At 42.1% G+C, this 18864-nt stretch overlaps 1 protein-coding gene across 5 annotated transcripts in view; it reads right to left on the reverse strand.

Annotated features, from left to right (window-relative positions):
• Positions 1-17656, reverse strand: part of CFAP43 (cilia and flagella associated protein 43) — a 100749-nt gene extending 83093 nt beyond the window's left edge. For 3 of the 5 annotated variants that reach the window (XR_015155844.1, XM_086379282.1, XM_086379281.1), the window contains exons 1-3: positions 17448-17656; positions 15367-15620; positions 6089-6185 (exon numbers count right to left, since the gene is read on the reverse strand). Coding sequence is in view for 4 of the 5 variants with exons in the window: in XM_086379282.1 (XP_086235408.1) it covers positions 6089-6185; positions 15367-15620; positions 17448-17512 (416 nt within the window). In the remaining variant the exon portion in view is untranslated. The remainder of the gene's footprint in view (positions 1-6088; positions 6186-15366; positions 15621-17447) is intronic. The other 2 variants (XM_086379285.1, XM_086379284.1) reach the window with 1 other exon arrangement.
• Between the last annotated feature and the right edge of the window lie 1208 nt (positions 17657-18864).

An 18864-nucleotide genomic window follows, 5' to 3' on the forward strand; every position in this document is an offset into this window, starting at 1 on the left:
TTACTTTGCAATGTGATACTAAGGCTGTTTCATGCTCCTTATCAAATCTGGATTTGACCCATTTATATCTAGAAAGTGGAAAGTACCATCGCATGTGCTGAAAAGTGTAGGTGCCTAAATCGCTTAGTACTACAGATGAGTACTCCTTATAAGTTGAGATGCCCTGTACGCACTGATGCCAGCTGAGCATTTACTGAGTTTTAAAAATCACAGTAGGCTTCCCAGGTGGCTCAGCACTAAAGAATCCACTTGCCAATGCAGGAGATGCGGGTTCAGTCCCTGGGTGGGGAAGATCCCCTGGAGAAGGAAATGGCAACCCACTCCAGTATTCTTGCCTGGGAAATCCCATGGATGGAGCAGCCTGGCAGGCTACAGTCCACGGGGTCTCAAGAGTCAGACACGACTTAGGGACTCATCCTCCTGTCCCTGGAAGAGCCCATAGGGTTATGCTCGGTAATACTAGTACTTTAAAATAGATTACTTCATTTACCCACTTGAGAGAATATCTTGAATGCCTATCATGAACAAGGTCCTTTGCTAGATAAAATAAACAGAAGAAAAATTCATGTGATCTGTCCCCTCACAAGGAGCCAGAACTCCACTCAGGGTTGCGAATTGCAAACTAGAACTAAATTATGTGGAGTTCATCCTGTCTCTTGGCTCCCTCCTGCTTCCACCTCCTTCCATCCCCATCACAGAGGTCCCATCCATCACATTAACTAATCTCTTGCTGGTATCACTGATTCCCTGGATTGTTTTTACTTTCCGCCTCAGATGCCTGGGAAAACACATCAACCCTGGATGGATATGGCTGAAAACCTGAGCTGCTGAAACAAAGGAACAAATATCACAGGACTATGTGTGTCGGTGATATTATAAATTCATGTTTACCACCTACGAGGACCCTCAATACAACCTCCAACCCTCCTTTGTTTCTCTGGTTGGTTCTCTTTCCTATTCTCTAAAGTGCTGATTTTTAATACTCTCCATTTTCCTGAAGGCTCTAACTCCTCCAGCTCCTTCTTACTCTCAGTAAATGGCCTTGATTTCGATGAAGAAAACAGAGGTTATCAGCCGACAATTCCTCCAAATTTCTGAGATCAAGTGTGACAACCTGCCAAGTTCTGTATCATTCTTTCCTTATTCTCTTCTGTTACAATGGAAGACATATCCTCCCTTCTGCTTAAGGCCAGTTTTACCACCGGTGCTCTGGACTCTACAGGTCTTGACTTCTTAAGAACATTAGTTTACCCATTATTCCTTCTCTTTTGCACCTTTGGGCTCTCCCTCTCTCCTGACTCCTCTCTGTCAACCCTGAAGTGCTCATCTGTACCATCTTTTAAAAAATCCCTCCCCTAATCTCACACTTTAATGTGTCTTCCCTTGGAGCCAACCTCCCTGAGTGAGTTGTTTAAACTCACCGCATCGTCTTCCTCACTCCTGTTCTCCCCTCATCCCAGGATATCTGCACCCCATCACCACCATTCCACTGACATAGATATCTGTCTCCCATCTGTCTGTCTCCAAGATCCACTGACATCCACCTTCATCCCAAACCTGGCAGGCTCTTTTCAGTCCTTGTCTAACTTAACTTCTACAGGACTGGTCTCCACTCACCACAACCACCTTCTGGGATGCCTCTTGGACTCTGTCTACAAAGCTCTTACGTGAAGCCCCTAACTGTCAGCCCCATGACTCTTGGACTCTGTCTACAAAGCTCTTACGTGAAGCCCCTAACTGCTCACCACAACTACCTTCTGGGATGACTCTTGGACTCTGTCTACAAAGCTCTTACGTGAAGCCCCTAACTGTCAGCCCCATGCTGTTTCTGGGCCCTGGATCACCTGTTCTGCCTAGCTGACGTGGTGGCTGTCTAACTGCATAGGCTTCAACTGACTTCATGGGCCCACTTTGCTTGCACCTCATCTCAGGCCTGCTCTACACACCAAGAGCCTCAGGTTGCACTAAGTCTGAAAGTGGGGCGGAGTTAATACCCTGTGCAGGGGACTTTTGATTGATGGGGTAACAGGAGTGGTGGGCAAGTTCCCATATCTTCCTCTCCCCTTCCCAGCCCCTTGTGTCACGGCCCAGGGACTGTCCATGTTCACAGTATTCCACAAGGCCTCTCCAAAGACCACCTGTGGCAGAGCAGCTAAGTGGTGCCCAGTGAATTAATGTGCGCTCACATTGGCTCTCTTCCTTCCCTCCCTCCCCCTTTCTAGCTTGCCTCCTTCCTGAAACTGTACTCTCTCCTAGAGAAGGGGCATGTGAGTTTCTGCCTCAGGCTCTGCTTTCTTCAGAATTCAGGCTCAGGTGCGTTCTGGAACCTCCATGCCCCTGTCCGTCCTCGCTCCATGACTGCTCCTTCTGAATGTCCTGTGAGGCCCTTTTCCCCTTTCAGCCTCTTTTATTGGCGTTCCTCTAGGTTCTGTTCAAGGTTCTCTTGTAGGTGCCCTATCCACTTTCAGCACTCTGACTACTAATCTAACAACCCCCAAATGTTAACCTCCAGCACTCTCTCCTGAGCTCTGGTCCTAGCTATCTAGAATAGAGGCAAACTGCGTCTCTCAAAATCTATTCTCCATTTCTCCTTGCTAGTAACAGAGTCCCCGAGTTTTTAACCAGGTACATGGTCACCCACAGTGAGGACCATATTTCCCAGCATGCTTTGTAGCTCCCTGTGGCTTGTGACCAAGCTGGCCAGTGGGCTCTAAGTGGTAGTGATGCGTTCCCACGCTACGTGTCCAACAAAGGTTTGTGCTTTCCCCATTATGCTTTTCTCTTCCATGTGGCTCCCAGAAATGTATGGCTGGTGCCCCGCTTTAGACTAGAGATGAGGGCAACACCCTAGGAGTGTGAGAACAACAGAATAGGGGAGACAGATCCCAGACACCAGTAAGCCCCCAGAGCAGCCACAGGCTGCTCATACCCAAACTGCTACACGGGAGAAAAAAACTCCTGTCTTGTTTATGCCATCTCTTTAGGGTGATTTGGGTTTCTGTAGCAGCAACTGAACCTTAATCCTAACTGATATATCAACTGCCAACTAGACATCACCATTTCTTTATCTCAGGCACCCTCAACTCAGCTTGTCCCAACTCATCTTCCCCAAACGCCTCTTCCAACCTCCCTCCACCCAGGCCTTCTATATCTTTCTGAAAAGCACCATCATGTCCCCAGGTTTCCCAAGTCACAGCTCTGGGTAAAACCCTCAACTGTCCCTCTCGCTCAGCACCATGCCCAACATTCAGTCAGTCACCAAGCCCAATGGTGCTGCCTCCTAAACACCTCCCAAGTATCTCCACTTTCCTGCATCCCTATGCTCACTATTCTAGTCCATGCCACGACTATCTCTCATCTGGACCACCAAAGCCTCCTAATTGATGTTCCCTCCTTGATGTGACCAGAAGATCTTTATATGCAGACTGATCATGTCATTTTCACATCCCTGGTAAAAGCCCTTAATAGACTCCCATTGCTTCTATGATAAAGGATGTGCCAACTTGCATGACTTACACAGAGGATGAGTATCCTTTTGCATTAATTATTGATAACATACCCCTTTCATTCTCACAAGTGTCCAGATTTGGATGATAAACTCCACGGTCACTATTTACAAGGATGATCACACACTGGCCACACACTGTCCCTTTGGGCTTGCCTCTCATGGCTGGTCTCTTGTTTACATCATTACGACCTCTTAAATTAAATTAAATCTTCAAATTTGCCATATTTTCTGACCTCATGGCCTTTGCGCATGCTTTTTCTCTGCTTAGAATCTTCTTCCTTCTCCTCTTCACAAATCTCATTCCTCCTCATCTTTTAAGCATTGTTATGGATGGATTTGTGTCTCCCACAATTCATAGGTTAAGGTCCTCACCCTCAGTATCTCAGAGTGTGACCTTATTTGGAAGGAGGGTCTTTCCTAAATGAAATCAAGTCATTTAGTGTGGCCCGACTCCAATATGATTAGTGACCTTAGAAAGGGGGAAATTAAGAGACAGATATACAAACAAGGAGAACACCATGTGAACATGAGGACAGTTATTCACAATCAGGAACAAATTCTCTGTCACAGCTCAGCAGGAATCAATCCTGCTGACACTTGATCTCAGATTTCTGCCCTCCAGAACTGAGACAATAAATTTCTGTGGTTAAACCACTCAGGTTGTGGTACTTTGTTAATGGCAGCCCTAGCAAACTAAAACAATCATTAACAGGTGAGTGAGTAAACAGATTGTGCTATATACCATGGAATACAAAGGAATGAACTCTCGAAACACACAGCAGCGTGGGAGAATTTAAAATAACTGTGCAGCATGGAAGAAGTCAGATTTAAAAAACAGTATATAATGTATATGCAATTCTATAAGACGCAAACTAACTCAGAGTGAGAGAAAATACACCACTGGTTCCCCAGGGGTGAAGGCAGGGAAGCAATGGTGTACAGGCATGTGTGCCCAGTCACTCCGTCACGGCCGACTCTATGAGGCCCCACGGACTGTAGCCCACCAGGCTTCTCTGTCCATGGGATTTCCCAGGCAAGAATACTGGGGTGGGTTGCTGTTTCCTTCTCCAGGGGATCTCCCCAAAACAGGGATCAACCTTGAGTCTCTTGCGTCCCCTGCATTGCCAGGTGGGTGCTTTACCCTGGGAAGCCACATGTATGTGTGGCATACCTGGATCTGAAGGAAGGATCTGAAGGAGCACAGGAAAACTTTCGGAGATGATGGATATGTTCATCATCCTGGTCATGGTGATGGTTTCATGAATAAGTCAAAAGTCATCAAGTTGTATATATATAGTTTGCTGCTGCTGCTGCTGCTAAGTCGCTTCAGTCGTGTCCGACTCTGTGCGACCCCAGAGACGGCAGCCCACCAGGCTTCCCTGTCCCCGGGATTCTCCAGGCAAGAACACTGGAGTGGGTTGCCATTTCCTTCTCCAATGCATGAAAGTGAAAAGCGAAAGTGAAGTCGCTCAGTCATGTCCGACTCTAGTGACGCCATGGACTGCAGCCTACCAGGCTCCTCCATCCATGGGATTTTCCAGGCAAGAGTACTGGAGTGGGGTGCCATTGCCTTCTCCAATATATATAGTTTATTATACATCAATTATATCTCAGTAAAGTTGTTTTATTTTTTTTAAGTTACTCTATATAAACTAAATGTTGTTCTCTGAATCTAGATTATTACATTCTTCCATGAGAAATGCTGATGTGTGTGTGTGTGTGTGTGTGTGTGAGAGCACTCAGTGATGTCTAACTCTTTGCAACCCCATGGACTGACACCCACCAGGCTCCTTGGAACCTTTCCATGGAACTTTGCAGGTAAGAATACTGGAGTGGGTTGCCATTTACTTCTCCAGGGGATCTTCCCTACCCAGGGACTGAATCCAAGTTTCTTGCTTCTCCTGCATTGGCAGGTGGCTTCTTTAACAGCTGAGTCACCACAGAAACCCCGAGAAAAGCTGGTATGTAAGGGGTATTCTCAATAATCGTTGGAACATTCCATATTTCACCTTAATAAGACAAATTCCCCCAGAAGGAGTCTATGTTATGGATAGAACAGTGAGTGCATCTTTGAAGGTGGCCACATGAAGTGACCCAGTAAAGACCAGACTTATTAACAAGTCTTATTAACAAGTATTTTCTTTACAGCTGGAAAATGGGGTATGATGTTCTACTCTCTGTACATATAATTGTTCTAATGTCCCTAAAAATAATTACTTCAAACTGAGCTCTAATATAGGGACATCTTAATTTCAACATTAGTGGAAAATATAAAATAATTCAAAGGTATCATATGATTTAAGAAAAGATAAAACTTTATGTAATTATCCATGTATTCTTTACCTGACAAAGGAATATTATAACACATTAATAAGAAGAGAAAGACAGTAGTTAATCTGTTAGCTTTTGCCCTGCCAATTTGCTGCCTGAAAGTGGTGATTAAGCCAATGATTAGGACTTTTATTTTTTTCACTTTTCCTTGTTCCAGATTTTTCATGTAGATGTCCTTTGATACAATCTAGAAGGATACGATCAAAATGTGACCCAATGAAAAGAATTCTGCAGGAGGCTGCAACTTACCAGAGGGCCAGTTCAAATTCTGGAAGGGAGGAGTAACTAGCCAGGTAGGTGCCACAGTAACTGAAGGAAAGTAAAGTGTAGTCTAGGAGAACGTTGCCTATAATATAAAAACCCATTATAAGGATTTAATCATGTGCAGATTAACTATAGTCTTATAGTTTAATTTCCCTTATTTAATAATTTTTACATAATTCAAGAGCTTTGGGCCCTAGAATAAGACATGTCTTGACTGACATCTAACACTATTGATAGAAAGTTATGAGCAAAGTGAAGATCCATTTTTAAAAGATTTTAGAGTGAATTAAGCCATGGGGTTGCTGTCTCGTGACTTCAGTGCAAAATTGAGTACACTGCACCATGCACGTCCCCATGTGACTGGAAATGGCCCAAGAATAAATACATGAAACATGGTAATTAGAAAAGTTATTCATGCAAACAACTTGAAAAACCTTGAACAGCTGCAATAATTCTAGCTTGCTTCCATATCTCTGCCTTGTAGGTCATATCTGGCCCTTAGCTTGATATCTTTCAGCCTTTAGCACAACTGAAAAAGTTCTTTTCTCATTTGTACCTGCAGCTGAAGAAATGAAACATGACTTTAAAAGTCTTAGCAACATGTTTAAAATGTGCACAGTGAGGATGCTAATACAGGGAAGTATCTGCTTCTGCCTTCCTTATATGTGAGGCTCTGGTCTCCCCTCCTTTAGCTGCTGCTCCTCAGTGTGGCCCCAGAGATGCAAGCTTTGCCTTCTATGTTTGTCTTCTTTACATTCATGTCTTTGTATCACTTTTTACCTCTACCTTCAACAACAATAACAAAAATGTTATCAATTTAACACTCTGCCTAGCAATTATAAGCTTTTAAAAAATTGTGACCTTGATAAGCAGAAAAATTTCATCTCAGTTTAAGATACTCTTTTAAATGAATGTTGAAAAATAAATAAAATGAATATTGAGACAGAAGACTTTATGCTTTTGGACATTGTTAGTCTCGTGGTTTGGATAAGCTCTTTTTCCACTGCTCTATCAGAATATCTGTCTTTGTTCCTTATTTCATAAATTCTCTGAAAATACTTGGTCATATTTGTTCAAATATTTCCCTCAGTTTGTTATTTGCTTTTTAATTTTTATGGTATTTTAGATGTTCACAAGTTTTAAATTTGTATGTAATCAAAAATATGTCTATTTTAAGTTGCATCCTTTATGTGAAAAGTTCTTCTCTGTCCTCAAATTATTTCAACTTTCCACCACATATTTTCTAACTTTCGATGGGTTTGTTGTTTAGAATGAGGTCTTATTTTTGTTTGATATAAGTTTTGGTGTACAGTATGATAACAATGAGTACGTAACTTGATCCTTTTGTTCTAATAAGTTTTCTTAACACCATCATTGAATGATTCAGATCATCTATTGTGCGTGTGTGTGCCTGTCTGGGAGCATCTGCATCATATACTTAGCTTTATAGATCCTAGAGCCCGTCCCCAGCCTTCAGTCCTTTCACTGATGGAGTGATCTCTACGCCTGTACCACGACCCACCTGTCTACAACACCATAATGCTAAGAGGGCCCTTGGCCTTGGCATCAAGCTCTTTCAAATTATTCTCATTCTCTACTTTTTGTTCTGGAATAACATCTATTTAAGTACTCCTGGCTCTCTAAAACATGATAAACTTATGATTTACATTCTGTGAAGAATATGAGAAATATAGTTATAATAACTATAATTTTCATGCAGAAATACACCTTTTATGTTTAAATATTTTGTATCAGTGACTTTTATGTTTTCCTTCATTGAGATCGGTCACATTTCTTCCTTGAAGCATTCCTAAGTGTTTAAATCTTCCAATTGCATGGATATTTATTTTGAAATCGGCATCTTACTGAGCATTATTTTATTAGTCTTATTACACTATTATCTATTAACTCCTTTTCCATAGGTATAATTTTTCAGTTTCATATTTTGTTGCATTGGCTGGGAACTCCAAGTTGGTCTTAATACTAGTGGTAGCAACAGGTATCCTCAGTGACTTAGTCCTAACTTAATTGTAAATGCTTTTAGAGTTTCACTATTTAACATGAATGCTGGCTATTGGTTTGAATTAACTTTCATTGCTTGAACAGGGCAACAGCCAAATAATAAAGCTTTGGGAAATTTTAAAGAAGAAGGGTAGTTACATTCATGTACTGGCATACTTTGGAGATTCTGGGTTTGGCTTCAGACCAGTGCAATAAACCAAATACTGCAAAAAGAAAGTCACAAGATTTTTTTGGTTTCCCAGTACATATAAAAGTTATGTTTAAACTATACTATAGTCTAGTAAGTGTGAAATAGAATTATGTTTTTAAAATGTACCTTTCTTAATTTTAAAATATTTTATTACCAAAAGATGGGGCTTCCCTGATAGCTCAGCTGGTAAAGAATCTACCTGGAATTCAGGAGACTCCGGTTCGATTCCTGGGTCGGGAAGATCTGCTGGAGAAGGTACAGGTTACCCACTCCAGTATTACTGGACTTCCCTGGTGACTCAGACTGTAAAGAATCTGCCTGCAATGCGGGAGACCTGGGTTCAATCCCTGGGTTGGAAAGATCCCCTGGAGAAGAGATTACCAAAAGATGCTAAGCATCATTTGAGCCTTTAGTAAATAACAATCTTTTTGCTGGTGGAGGGACTTGCCTCGATGTTGATGGCTGCTGTCTGACTGGGGAAGTGATTGCTGAAGGCTAGGTGGCTGTGGCAATTACAGGAAGACAATATGAAGTTTGCCACATCAAAGTCTCTTCCTTTCATGAATGATATCTCTATAGCATACAATGCTGTTTGATAGCATTTGACCCAGTGTAGAACTCCTTTCAAAACTGAAGTCAGTCTTCTCAAACTCTACCATCACTTTATCAACCAAGTTTATGTAATATTCTAAACCCTTTCTTGTCATTTCAACAACCTCATAGCATTGTCACCAGAAATAGATTCCAACTCAATAAACTACTTTCTTAGCTCATCCATGATAAGAAACTCCTCATCTGTTTAAGTTTCACAATGAGAGTGCAGCAATTCAGTCACGTCTTCAGGCTCCACTTCTCATTCTAGTTCTCCTGCTATTTCCACCACATCTGCAATGACTTCCTCCACTAAAGTCTTGAACCGCTGAGTCATCCATCAGGGTGGGAATCCACTCCTTTCAAACTCCTATTAGTATTGATATTTTGACCTCTTTCAATGAATTACAAATGTTCTTAATTGCATCTAGAATGGTGAATATTTTTTATAGGTTTTCAATCTATTAATACTTTGCCCAGACCTACTAAAGAGTCACTCCCTATGGCACCTACAGTCTTACAAAATATATTTCTTGAACAATAAGACTTGACAGGAGAAGTTACTTCTTGATCCACAGGCTGCAGAAGGGATGCTGTGTTATCAGGCATGAAAACATTAATCTCACTGTACATCCTCATCAGAACCCTTGGGTGACCAGCTGCACTGTCAATGAGCAGTAATATTTTGAAAGGAATTTCTTTTCTGAGCAGTAGGTCTCAATAGTGAAATATTAAATTATTAAACATTAAATATTTTACTGAATATTAAAATATTTAGTAAAACATTCTGTAAATAGATATGCTCTCATCCAGGATGTGTAGAGACAACAGGATTTGTACAGTACACACAGAGTAGATTTACCACAACTTTTAAGAGCTCTAGATTTTCAAAATGGTAAATGAGCATTGGCTTCAACTTCAAGTCACAAGCTGCATTTATCCCTAACAAGAGTCAGCCTGCCTTTGAAGCTTTGAAACCAGGTACTGAATCTCTTCCTCTGTTTCTTTGCATTTATCACTGAGGAAGGTTTTATCTCTCCTTGATATTCTTTGGAACTCTGCATTCAAATGGGTGTATCTTTCCTTTTCTCCTTTGCTTTTCACATCCCTTCTTTTCACAGCTATTTGTAAGGCCTCCTCAGACAGCCATTTTGCTTTTTTGCATTTCTTTTTCTTGAGGATGGTCTTGATTCCTGTCTCCTGTACAATGTCACGAACCTCCATCCATAGTTCATCAGGCACTCTATCAGATCTAGTCCCTTAAATCTATTTTTCATTTCCACTGTATAGTCATAAGGGATTTGATTTAGGTCATACCTGAATGGTCCAGTGGTTTTCTCCACTTTATTCGATTTCAGCCTGAATTTGGCAATAAGGAGTTCATGATCTGAGCCACAGTCAGCTCCCGATCTTGTTTTTGCTGACTGTATAAAGCTTCTCCATCTTTGGCTGCAAAGAATATAATAAATCTGATTTTGGACATCTGGTGATGTCCATGTGTAGAGTCTTCCCTTGTGTTGTTGGAAGAGGGTGTTTGTTATGACCAGTGCGTTCTCTTGGCAGAACTCTATTAGCCTTTGGCCTGCTTCATTCTGTACTCCAAGGCCAAATTTGCCTGTTACTCCAGGTGTTTCTTGACATCCTACTTTTGCATTCCAGTCCCCTATAATGAAAAGGACATCTTTTTTGAGTGTTAGTTCTAGAAGGTCTTGTAGGTCTTCATAGAATTGTTCAACTTCAGCTTCTTCAGTGTTACTGGTTGGGGAATAGACTTGGATTACCGTGATATTGAATGGTTTGCCTTGGAAACGAACGGAGATCATTCTGTTGTTTTTGAGACTGCATCCAAGTACTGCATTTTGGACTCTTTTGTTGACCGTGGTGGCTGCTCCATTTCTTCTAAGGGATTCCTGCCCACAGTAGTAGATATAATGGTCATCTGAGTTAAATTCACTCATTCCAGCCCATCTTAGTTCACTGATTCCTAGAATGTCGATGTTCTCTCTTGCCATCTCCTGTTTGACCACTTGCAATTTGCCTTGATTCATGGACCTAACATTTCAAGTCCCTATGCAATATTGCTCTTTATAGCATCGAACCTTGCTTCTATCACCAGTCCCATTTACAACTGGGTGTTGTTTTCACTTTCACTCCATCCCTTCATTCTTTCTGGAGTTATTTCTCCACTGATCTCCAGTAGCATACTGGGCACCTACCAACCTGGGGAGTTCATCTTTCAGTGTCCTATCTTTTTGCCTTTTCATACTGTTCATGGGGTTCTCAAGGCAAGAATACTGAAGTGGTTTGCCATTCCCTTCTCCAGTGGCCCACATTCTGTCAGGACAGAAATGGTAGGGATCTAACTGAAGCAGAAGATATTAAGAAGAGGTGGCAAGGATACATAGAAGAACTGTACAAAAAAGATCTTCATGACCCAGATAATCATGATGGTGTGATCACTCACCTAGAGCCAGACATCCTGGAATGTGAAGGCAAGTGGGCCTTAGGAAGCATCACTACAAACAAAGCTAGTGGAGGTGAAGGAATTCCAGTTGAGCTATTTCAAATCCTGAAAGATGATGCTGCAAAAGTGCTGCACTCAATATGCCAGCAAATTTGGAAAACTCAGCAGTGGCCACAGGACTGGAAAAGGTCAGTTTTCATTCCAATCCCAAAGAAAAGCAATGCCAAAGAATGCTCAAACTACCGCACAATTGCACTCATCACCTGGTGGGCTGCCATCTATGGGGTTGCACAGAGTCGGACACGACTGAAGCAACTTAGCAGGAACAGCACACGCTAATAAAGTAATGCTTAAAATTCTCCAAGCCAGGCTTCAGCAATACATGAACCATGAAATTCCAGATGTTCAAGCTGGTTTTAGAAAAGGCAGAGGAACCAGAGATCAAATTGCCAACATCCGCTGGATCATCGAAAAAGCAAGAGAGTTCCAGAAAAACATCTATTTCTGCTTTATTGATTATGCCAAAGCCTTTGACTGTGTGGATCACAATAAACTGTGGGAAATTCTGAAGGAGATGGGAATACCAGACCACCTGACCTGCCTCTTGAGAAACCTTGTATGCAGGTCAGGAAGCAACAGTTAGAACTGGACATAGAACAGCAGACTGGTTCCAAATAGGAAAAGGAGTATGTCAAGGCTCTATATTGTCACCCTGCTTATTTAACTTCTATGCAGAGTACATCATGAGAAACACTGGGCTGGAGGAAACACAAGCTGGAATCAAGATTGCTGGGAGAAATATCAATAACCTCAGATATGCAGATGAAACCACTCTTATGGGTGAAAGTGAAGAACTAAAAAGCCTTTTGATAAAAGTGAAAGAGAAGAGTGAAAAAGTTGGCTTAAAGCTCAACATTCAGAAAACTAAGATCATGGCATCTGGTCCCATCACTTCGTAGCAAATAGATGGGGAAACAGTGGAAACAGTGGCTGACTTTATTTTTCTGGGCTCCAAAATCACTTCAGATGGTGATTGCAGCCATGAAATTAAAAGACGCTTACTCCTTGGAAGGAAAGTTATGACCAACCTAGACAGCATATTAAAAAGTAGAGACATTACTTTGTCCACAAAGATCCATCTAGTCAAGGGTATAGTTTTTCCAGTAGTCAAGTATGGATGTGACAGTTGGACTGTGAAGAAGGCTGAGCGCCGAAGAATTGATGCTTTTGAACTGTGGTGTTGGAGAAGACTCTTGAGAGTCCATTGGACTGCAAGGAGATCCAAACAGTTCATCCTAAAGGAGATCAGTCCTGGGTGTTCATTGGTAGGACTGATGTTGAAGCTGAAACTCCAATACTTTGGTCACCTGATGCGAAGAGCTGACTCACTTGAAAAGACCCTGATGCTGGGAAAGATTGAGGGCAGGAGGAGAAGGGGACGACAGAGGATGAGATGGTAGGATGGCACCACCGATTCAATGGACATGGGTTTGGGTGGACTCCGGGAGTTGGTGATGGACAGGGAGGCCTGGCATGCTGCGGTTCATGGGGTTGCAAAGAGTCGGACATGACAGCAACTGAACTGAACTGAACTGAACTGACCTCTTCTCTCTGTATTAAAGTCCTAGAAGGCATCTTCTTGCAGTACAAAGCTGATTCATCTAAATACACTGAAGATCTGTTCCATAGTCTAGCCACCTTTATTAGCAAGATCTCTCGGATGACTTCCTACAGCTTCTTCATCAGCACTTGTTGCTTCACCTTACACTTCTATATTATGGAGACGACTTCTTTCTTTAAACCTCATGAACCAATGACTGATAGCTTTGAATTTTTCTTCTGCAGCTTCCTCAGCTCGCTCAGTCTTCATAGAACTGAAGCGTTAGGGCCTGGCTTTTGATTAGGTTTTGGCTTAAGGGAATTTAAGGCTATTTGATCATACAGATCATTAAAACTTTCTCCATATCAGCAGTGATGCTATTTTGCTTTCTTATATCTGTGTTCACTGGAGCAGCACTTTGAATTTCCTTTAAGAACTTTTCCTTTGCATTCACAACTTAGTTAACTATTTGGTGCAAGAGGCCTAGCTTTTGACCCCTCTTGGCTTTTGACATGTCTTCTTCACCGAGCTTAATTATTTCTAGCTTTTGATTTAAAGGGAGAGGTGTGTGACTCTTCCATTCACTTGAACACTTAGAGGCCTTTGTAAGGTTATTGTGCTACATGCTCAGTCGTTTCAGTCGTGTTTGACTCTTTGAGACACTATGGACTGTAGCCTGCCAGACTCCTCTGTCCATGGGATTCTCCAGGCAAGAATACTGGAGTGGGTTGCCGTTTCCTCTTCCAGGGGATCTTCCTTACCCAGGGATCGACCCGCATCTGCAGTGCCTCCTGCATTGCAAACAGATTCTTTACCACCGAGCTACCAGGGAAGTTATTAATGGCCTAATTTCAATATTGTAGGGTTATTAATGGGCTTAATTTCAATATTGTTGTGTCTCAAGAAATAGAGAGGCTTGAAGAGGGAGACAGAGACAGGGGAATGGTTGTTTAGTGGAACAGTCAGCACATAACAAAAGATTTAGAGATTAAGTCTGCCATCTTATATGGGTGTAGTTTGTGGCACCCCAAAACAAATACAACGGTAACTGTATTCTATTGAATAGGGCACTGATCACTATAACACATATTATAATAATGAGAAAGCTTGAAAAATTGTAATAACTACTAAAATGTGACACAGAGACACAAAGTGAGCAAATACTAATTGTTAAAATGGTGCCAGTAGACTGGCTCAATGCAGGGCTGCAATGAACCTTCAATCTTTAAAAAATACAGTATCTATAAAGCACAATAAAGCAAAGCATAATAGAACAAGATATGACTGTAGATAGTTCCCAATGCATGAGTCAGGGTTATGTTTTAAATGTTATTTTACTCTGTTGAGAACACAGATTTCCCACAAATAAAATATTAAATGATAAATTTCTTGGCATGATCCAAACACTTCTTTCACCAAAAGTTACTGAATTAAGACGCTACAGCCTCAAGCCTTCCTGAGATTCTGCCCAAGATGTGTTACATGAGGGAATGGTTACATTGGGGCTTCAGTAGATGTGCAGTAGGCCAGTCTGGGACAGTTGTGTCTATGAATGAGTTAATAATAACTTAAATGGTAGGAAACATTGATTGATATTGTATATATGACATACGGAGAAAGAAGCAGCAACCCACTCCAGTATTCTTGCCTGGGAAATTGCATGGACAGAGGAGTCTAGTGTACTGTCCATGGGGTTGCAGGAGTCAGACATGACTAAACAATATGTGATATATATATATATATATATATATACACACACACATTATATATACACATATTTTCACATACATTATATATTATTCAATTATATATGTTATATATAATTTAATTTGTTAACAGTAGATACCATTATCTTCATTTCACGCATAAGGAAATTGAGACTCAGAGACTTATCCTTTAGAAGTTATATGATATCCATTCAGTTAGATTTTCAATAAATCACAAGGAAAGAAAATATTGTTCTGAAAAAGTTTTACATACAGCATTTACTGTTCTAATAGAGTATTCTAATCCAGCACCTTTCAAGTTTAATGTACATATGAATCACCTAGGGAATTTGGTTAAAATGTAGATTACAATTCAGTAGGTACGGGATGAGAGCAGAGTTTCTGCATTTACAACAAGCATCCGAGGTGATGCAATGTTGATTGTAAGGAGAACACATATTGAGTAGCAAGGCTCTAGCCTACTTAATTAAATTCTCAGTGATCACCCTGTTTCCTTCCTTATAAATGTGTATTCCAAAAAAACAAAACAAAAACCACCAAAACTGAAAAAACAACCTTTCAAAAGAAAAAAAAAAAAAGAAAGAAAACCTTCATGTATAAGAGCTAGATCTGGCCACATCTTAAAACAAAATCTTTCCGTCATGTCAGAGGAAGGGTCTTGTACGATACCTTTTAATTTGGTCCTTCTGGTTAACCCAGGAAAGTTGTATATGTATATGAGTGGTCTTAGCCGTCGATCAGAAAAAGCCACAACTTCATAAGGAATGTTAGTTGCCACGACACCCACAATTCCATTCATACACTGGAGTACAGTTCTTTTCTTGGTTTCAATATTGATAAATATTACGAAATTCCCAGAAGGGTAGCAAATGGTGCTGTCGTTGACAAAATGAACATTCTGCTTGGGGAATCCTTGCACCCATCTTTGGGGGAAAAAAATAGGTCACATCAGTAGAATAGAATATATTTCAAATACTTTTTCTTTCTGTTTTAAACAAGGCAAACAATAGATCATGAACATTTTTGAAACTCATCTATTCTCTTTTCACCCCCTTTCTGCCCCAAACCATCTCTCAGATAAAAGAACACACAAGGTTGCTGTGAGACCAGTTCCAGTTCAGGCAATAAAGAAACTTAAGTGAAGACCTAAAGTTCCACAGGTCTTGAGAATCTTCTTCAGAGAGTTTTCTAGTGAAGCACAACCTCTGTTCAAACCTCTGAGAAAATCTCAGAAGGATTTCTGAGGTCTTGTATGCATGGAAAAGAAAAAGTAAAAACGGGAGAGAGCAAAAAGAGCTTGATCCTAATAGAAAACAGGTGCATCCTCAGCCTTACCTTTAAAACTAATTTTAATTTTAAAATAAATGTTTAAAAAAGGTTTAAATAAGATAGCCTGGATCCACCTGAAACTATCACAAGATTGTTGGTCAGCTATGCTACTGCTGCTGCTAAGTCGCTTCAGTGGCGTCCGACTCTGTGTGACCCCATAGACGGCAGCCCACCAGGCTCCCCCGGACCCTGGCATTCTCCAGGCAAGAGCACTGAAGTGGGTTGCCACTATACTCCAATATAAAATGAAAAGTTTAAAAAAGAGAGAGAGAGCCTGCTTAGTGGTTCTGAGCCAAATAGGAAAGTTGCTTCTTTACTAAGATGGAGTGTGTGCAGCTATATTTTAGATCTAAAACTACAGATAAATGCACAAAGTAAAAGAAGTAAGTAGACAAGAATGAAAAGGTTAGAACACAAAAGTAATATATTTTTAAGTAAGGAGTGTGTGGTGAATGCTAAGCTAGAGGAAGAAGACAAAGATGAGAGTCTGAGATGAGGGGAGAGTCTACCTCTATTTAAATGTTAAAGATAAGCTTAAAGATGATGTAGGGAGAAGGCAATGGCACCCCACTCCAGTACTCTTGCCTGGAAAATCCCATGGATGGAGGAGCCTGGTGGGCTGCAGTCCATGGGGTCGCTGAGAGTCGGACACGACTGAGCGACTTCACTTTCACTAGGGACGGGGGAGCCTGATGGGCTGCCGTCTATGGGGTCGCACAGAGTCGGACACGACTGAAGCGACTTAGCAACAGCAGCAAAGATGATGTAGAGGACCAGAGAAAGACACTGGTTCGGAGAGAAACTTCAAGGGAATAGGGAGTACAGCCAGGACCGGTGAAGGATGCTGTGTGGAACACGGTGCAAGTAACACTCTAGAATGTGGATGGAAAGCAATACCAATTTACACCTGCGCAGCGTTTTGTTTTTCAAAAGCCACTACAAGTGCAAACAAATCCAGAGTCGGTGGATAGGAGACAGAAGGAAGGGACTGATGGCCCTAAGTACGGAGAAAATCACCAAAGACCATTAGGATGGAAAGAGGGCTGTCACCGGGATGCGTGTGGGCGGTGGGGAACATGAAAGGAAAAGATTATTGACGGTAATAGCCAGAAAGAGGAGGCAGAAATAAAGAGTGTAGGAGAGCAGTACTGGGTAAGACAGCGGCGGGGTCGGGGGTGGGGGGTGAGTTTGGGGGAGGGGCAGGGAGGAGTAGAAAGAGATGGAACTGTTGTCATTGAATAAGGAAATGAGGGGAGCGAAGTCACAGAGAAAGGAAGTCTGAAGGAAGGCGTTGGTGGCTGAAGAAGAGGTCGAATTTGTGGGACGGCAGGTCTACAGGACAAGATGAAGCAAAGGGTAAGGAGAGGTTGTAGTTCTGAGGGAAGAATTTCCGCGAGGAGTCAGTCGCAGGGACGCCGCACCTCACGGACAGGGACGCGCCAAGGGCGACGTTGTGGACTTCATCTCGCTCCCGGCCTTGCGCCATGGCCCAGATATTTCTCAGCCGGCCGGGGGCAGCCAACACCTGACTCAGGCCAGGGTCCGCAACGGTTACCTAAGGTTCCTGGCTGCTGGGCTGGCAGAGCCGCCACTGTTTACACCGTATCCGGGATACCGTAACTCCTGAGCCCATTGGTTCTGCCCTTTAAGCTTCTCTCTCTTAAGCCAAGCGGATTGGTGGAAGAGCTGAGCTGTCTCAACCAATGGGAGAGCGGAGGGCAAAACAAGAGGCTGGCCCCGGGTGGGTGCTGGAGTGATCCAGCCTCGGACAAGTAATTACACAAATAATAAATGGCATTAACAGGCTTTAGTATTGAGTGCTGACCGTGCCAGACGTTGTTCCAAGGGCGGTTCAGATATTATTTCATTTAATATTCAAATCCTCTATCAGACCCATTTTGTAGAAAAGAAAAGCAGGGTGAGAGAAGTAATTGCCCAAGACTACAAAACTGAGAGGGACTTAAAGCCAGATCGAGTCTAAATCTAGAGCTTCAAACCTTTGGTTACTAATTACATACTCTAATATACCCTCCACTATTTCAAGGAGGCATTCAGCTTCTGGAAGTAACGGATCAAAAGATTCGCAGTTTGTTCTTGCTTCCTCCCTTCCCTCTCTTGCCCTCCCCACCTTTACTTTTGCACTCCTTCCCTCCCTTCTGGTCCTCTTTCTTCCCTTCTTTACGTCTCTCCTTCTCATCTTGCCATCTTCTCGTCTTCATTTCACTCGCACATATTAATATTTACCGAGTATTACTGTGCATTGTGCTAGTCGCTTGGAACAAAATAGTGAGCAAACCAGATACAGTTCCTTTCTTTGTGGAACTTAGAAGAACTTCCTTCTTAGTGGGGCCCAGCGAGTGAGGAATAGACATCCATTTCATTACATAAAGGTAGAATGGTAGATTGAATTAAGAAGAAAAGAAGAACGATATTATGAGGGCTTATGGTGTAATTCTCTCCTGGTTGCATGGGCAGTGTCAGAGCTGATTGCTGTGTGCATGTGCTGTTTTCATTGAGATTTAAAGGATAAAGAGTGATGGCTGAGGGGCAGGGGATGGGGAAGGAATAGAGGACAGTTTTTTAAAAAGTATCAAGGCAGGACAACAGATGGTAAGAACTGGGAAGGGCAGTGTTATTGAAATAGAGGAAGGTCAGTAGAAAACACTGAAGGCTGGAGAAGGAGCAAGGGACAAGTAAAGGCCAAGTTGTGAATGCTGATCTTTATCCTAAGAGCCAGGGGAAGACATTGCTGCTGCTGCTAAGTCACTTCAGTCGTGTCTGACTCTGTGTGACCCCATAGACGGCAGCCCACCAGGCTCCCCTGTCCCTGGGATTCTC

This window comes from Bos grunniens, chromosome 26 (assembly GCF_055505025.1).
Source record: "Bos grunniens cultivar Pamir isolate PY7600 chromosome 26, Bosgru_T2T1.0, whole genome shotgun sequence".
NCBI classification, from domain to species: domain Eukaryota; kingdom Metazoa; phylum Chordata; class Mammalia; order Artiodactyla; family Bovidae; genus Bos; species Bos grunniens.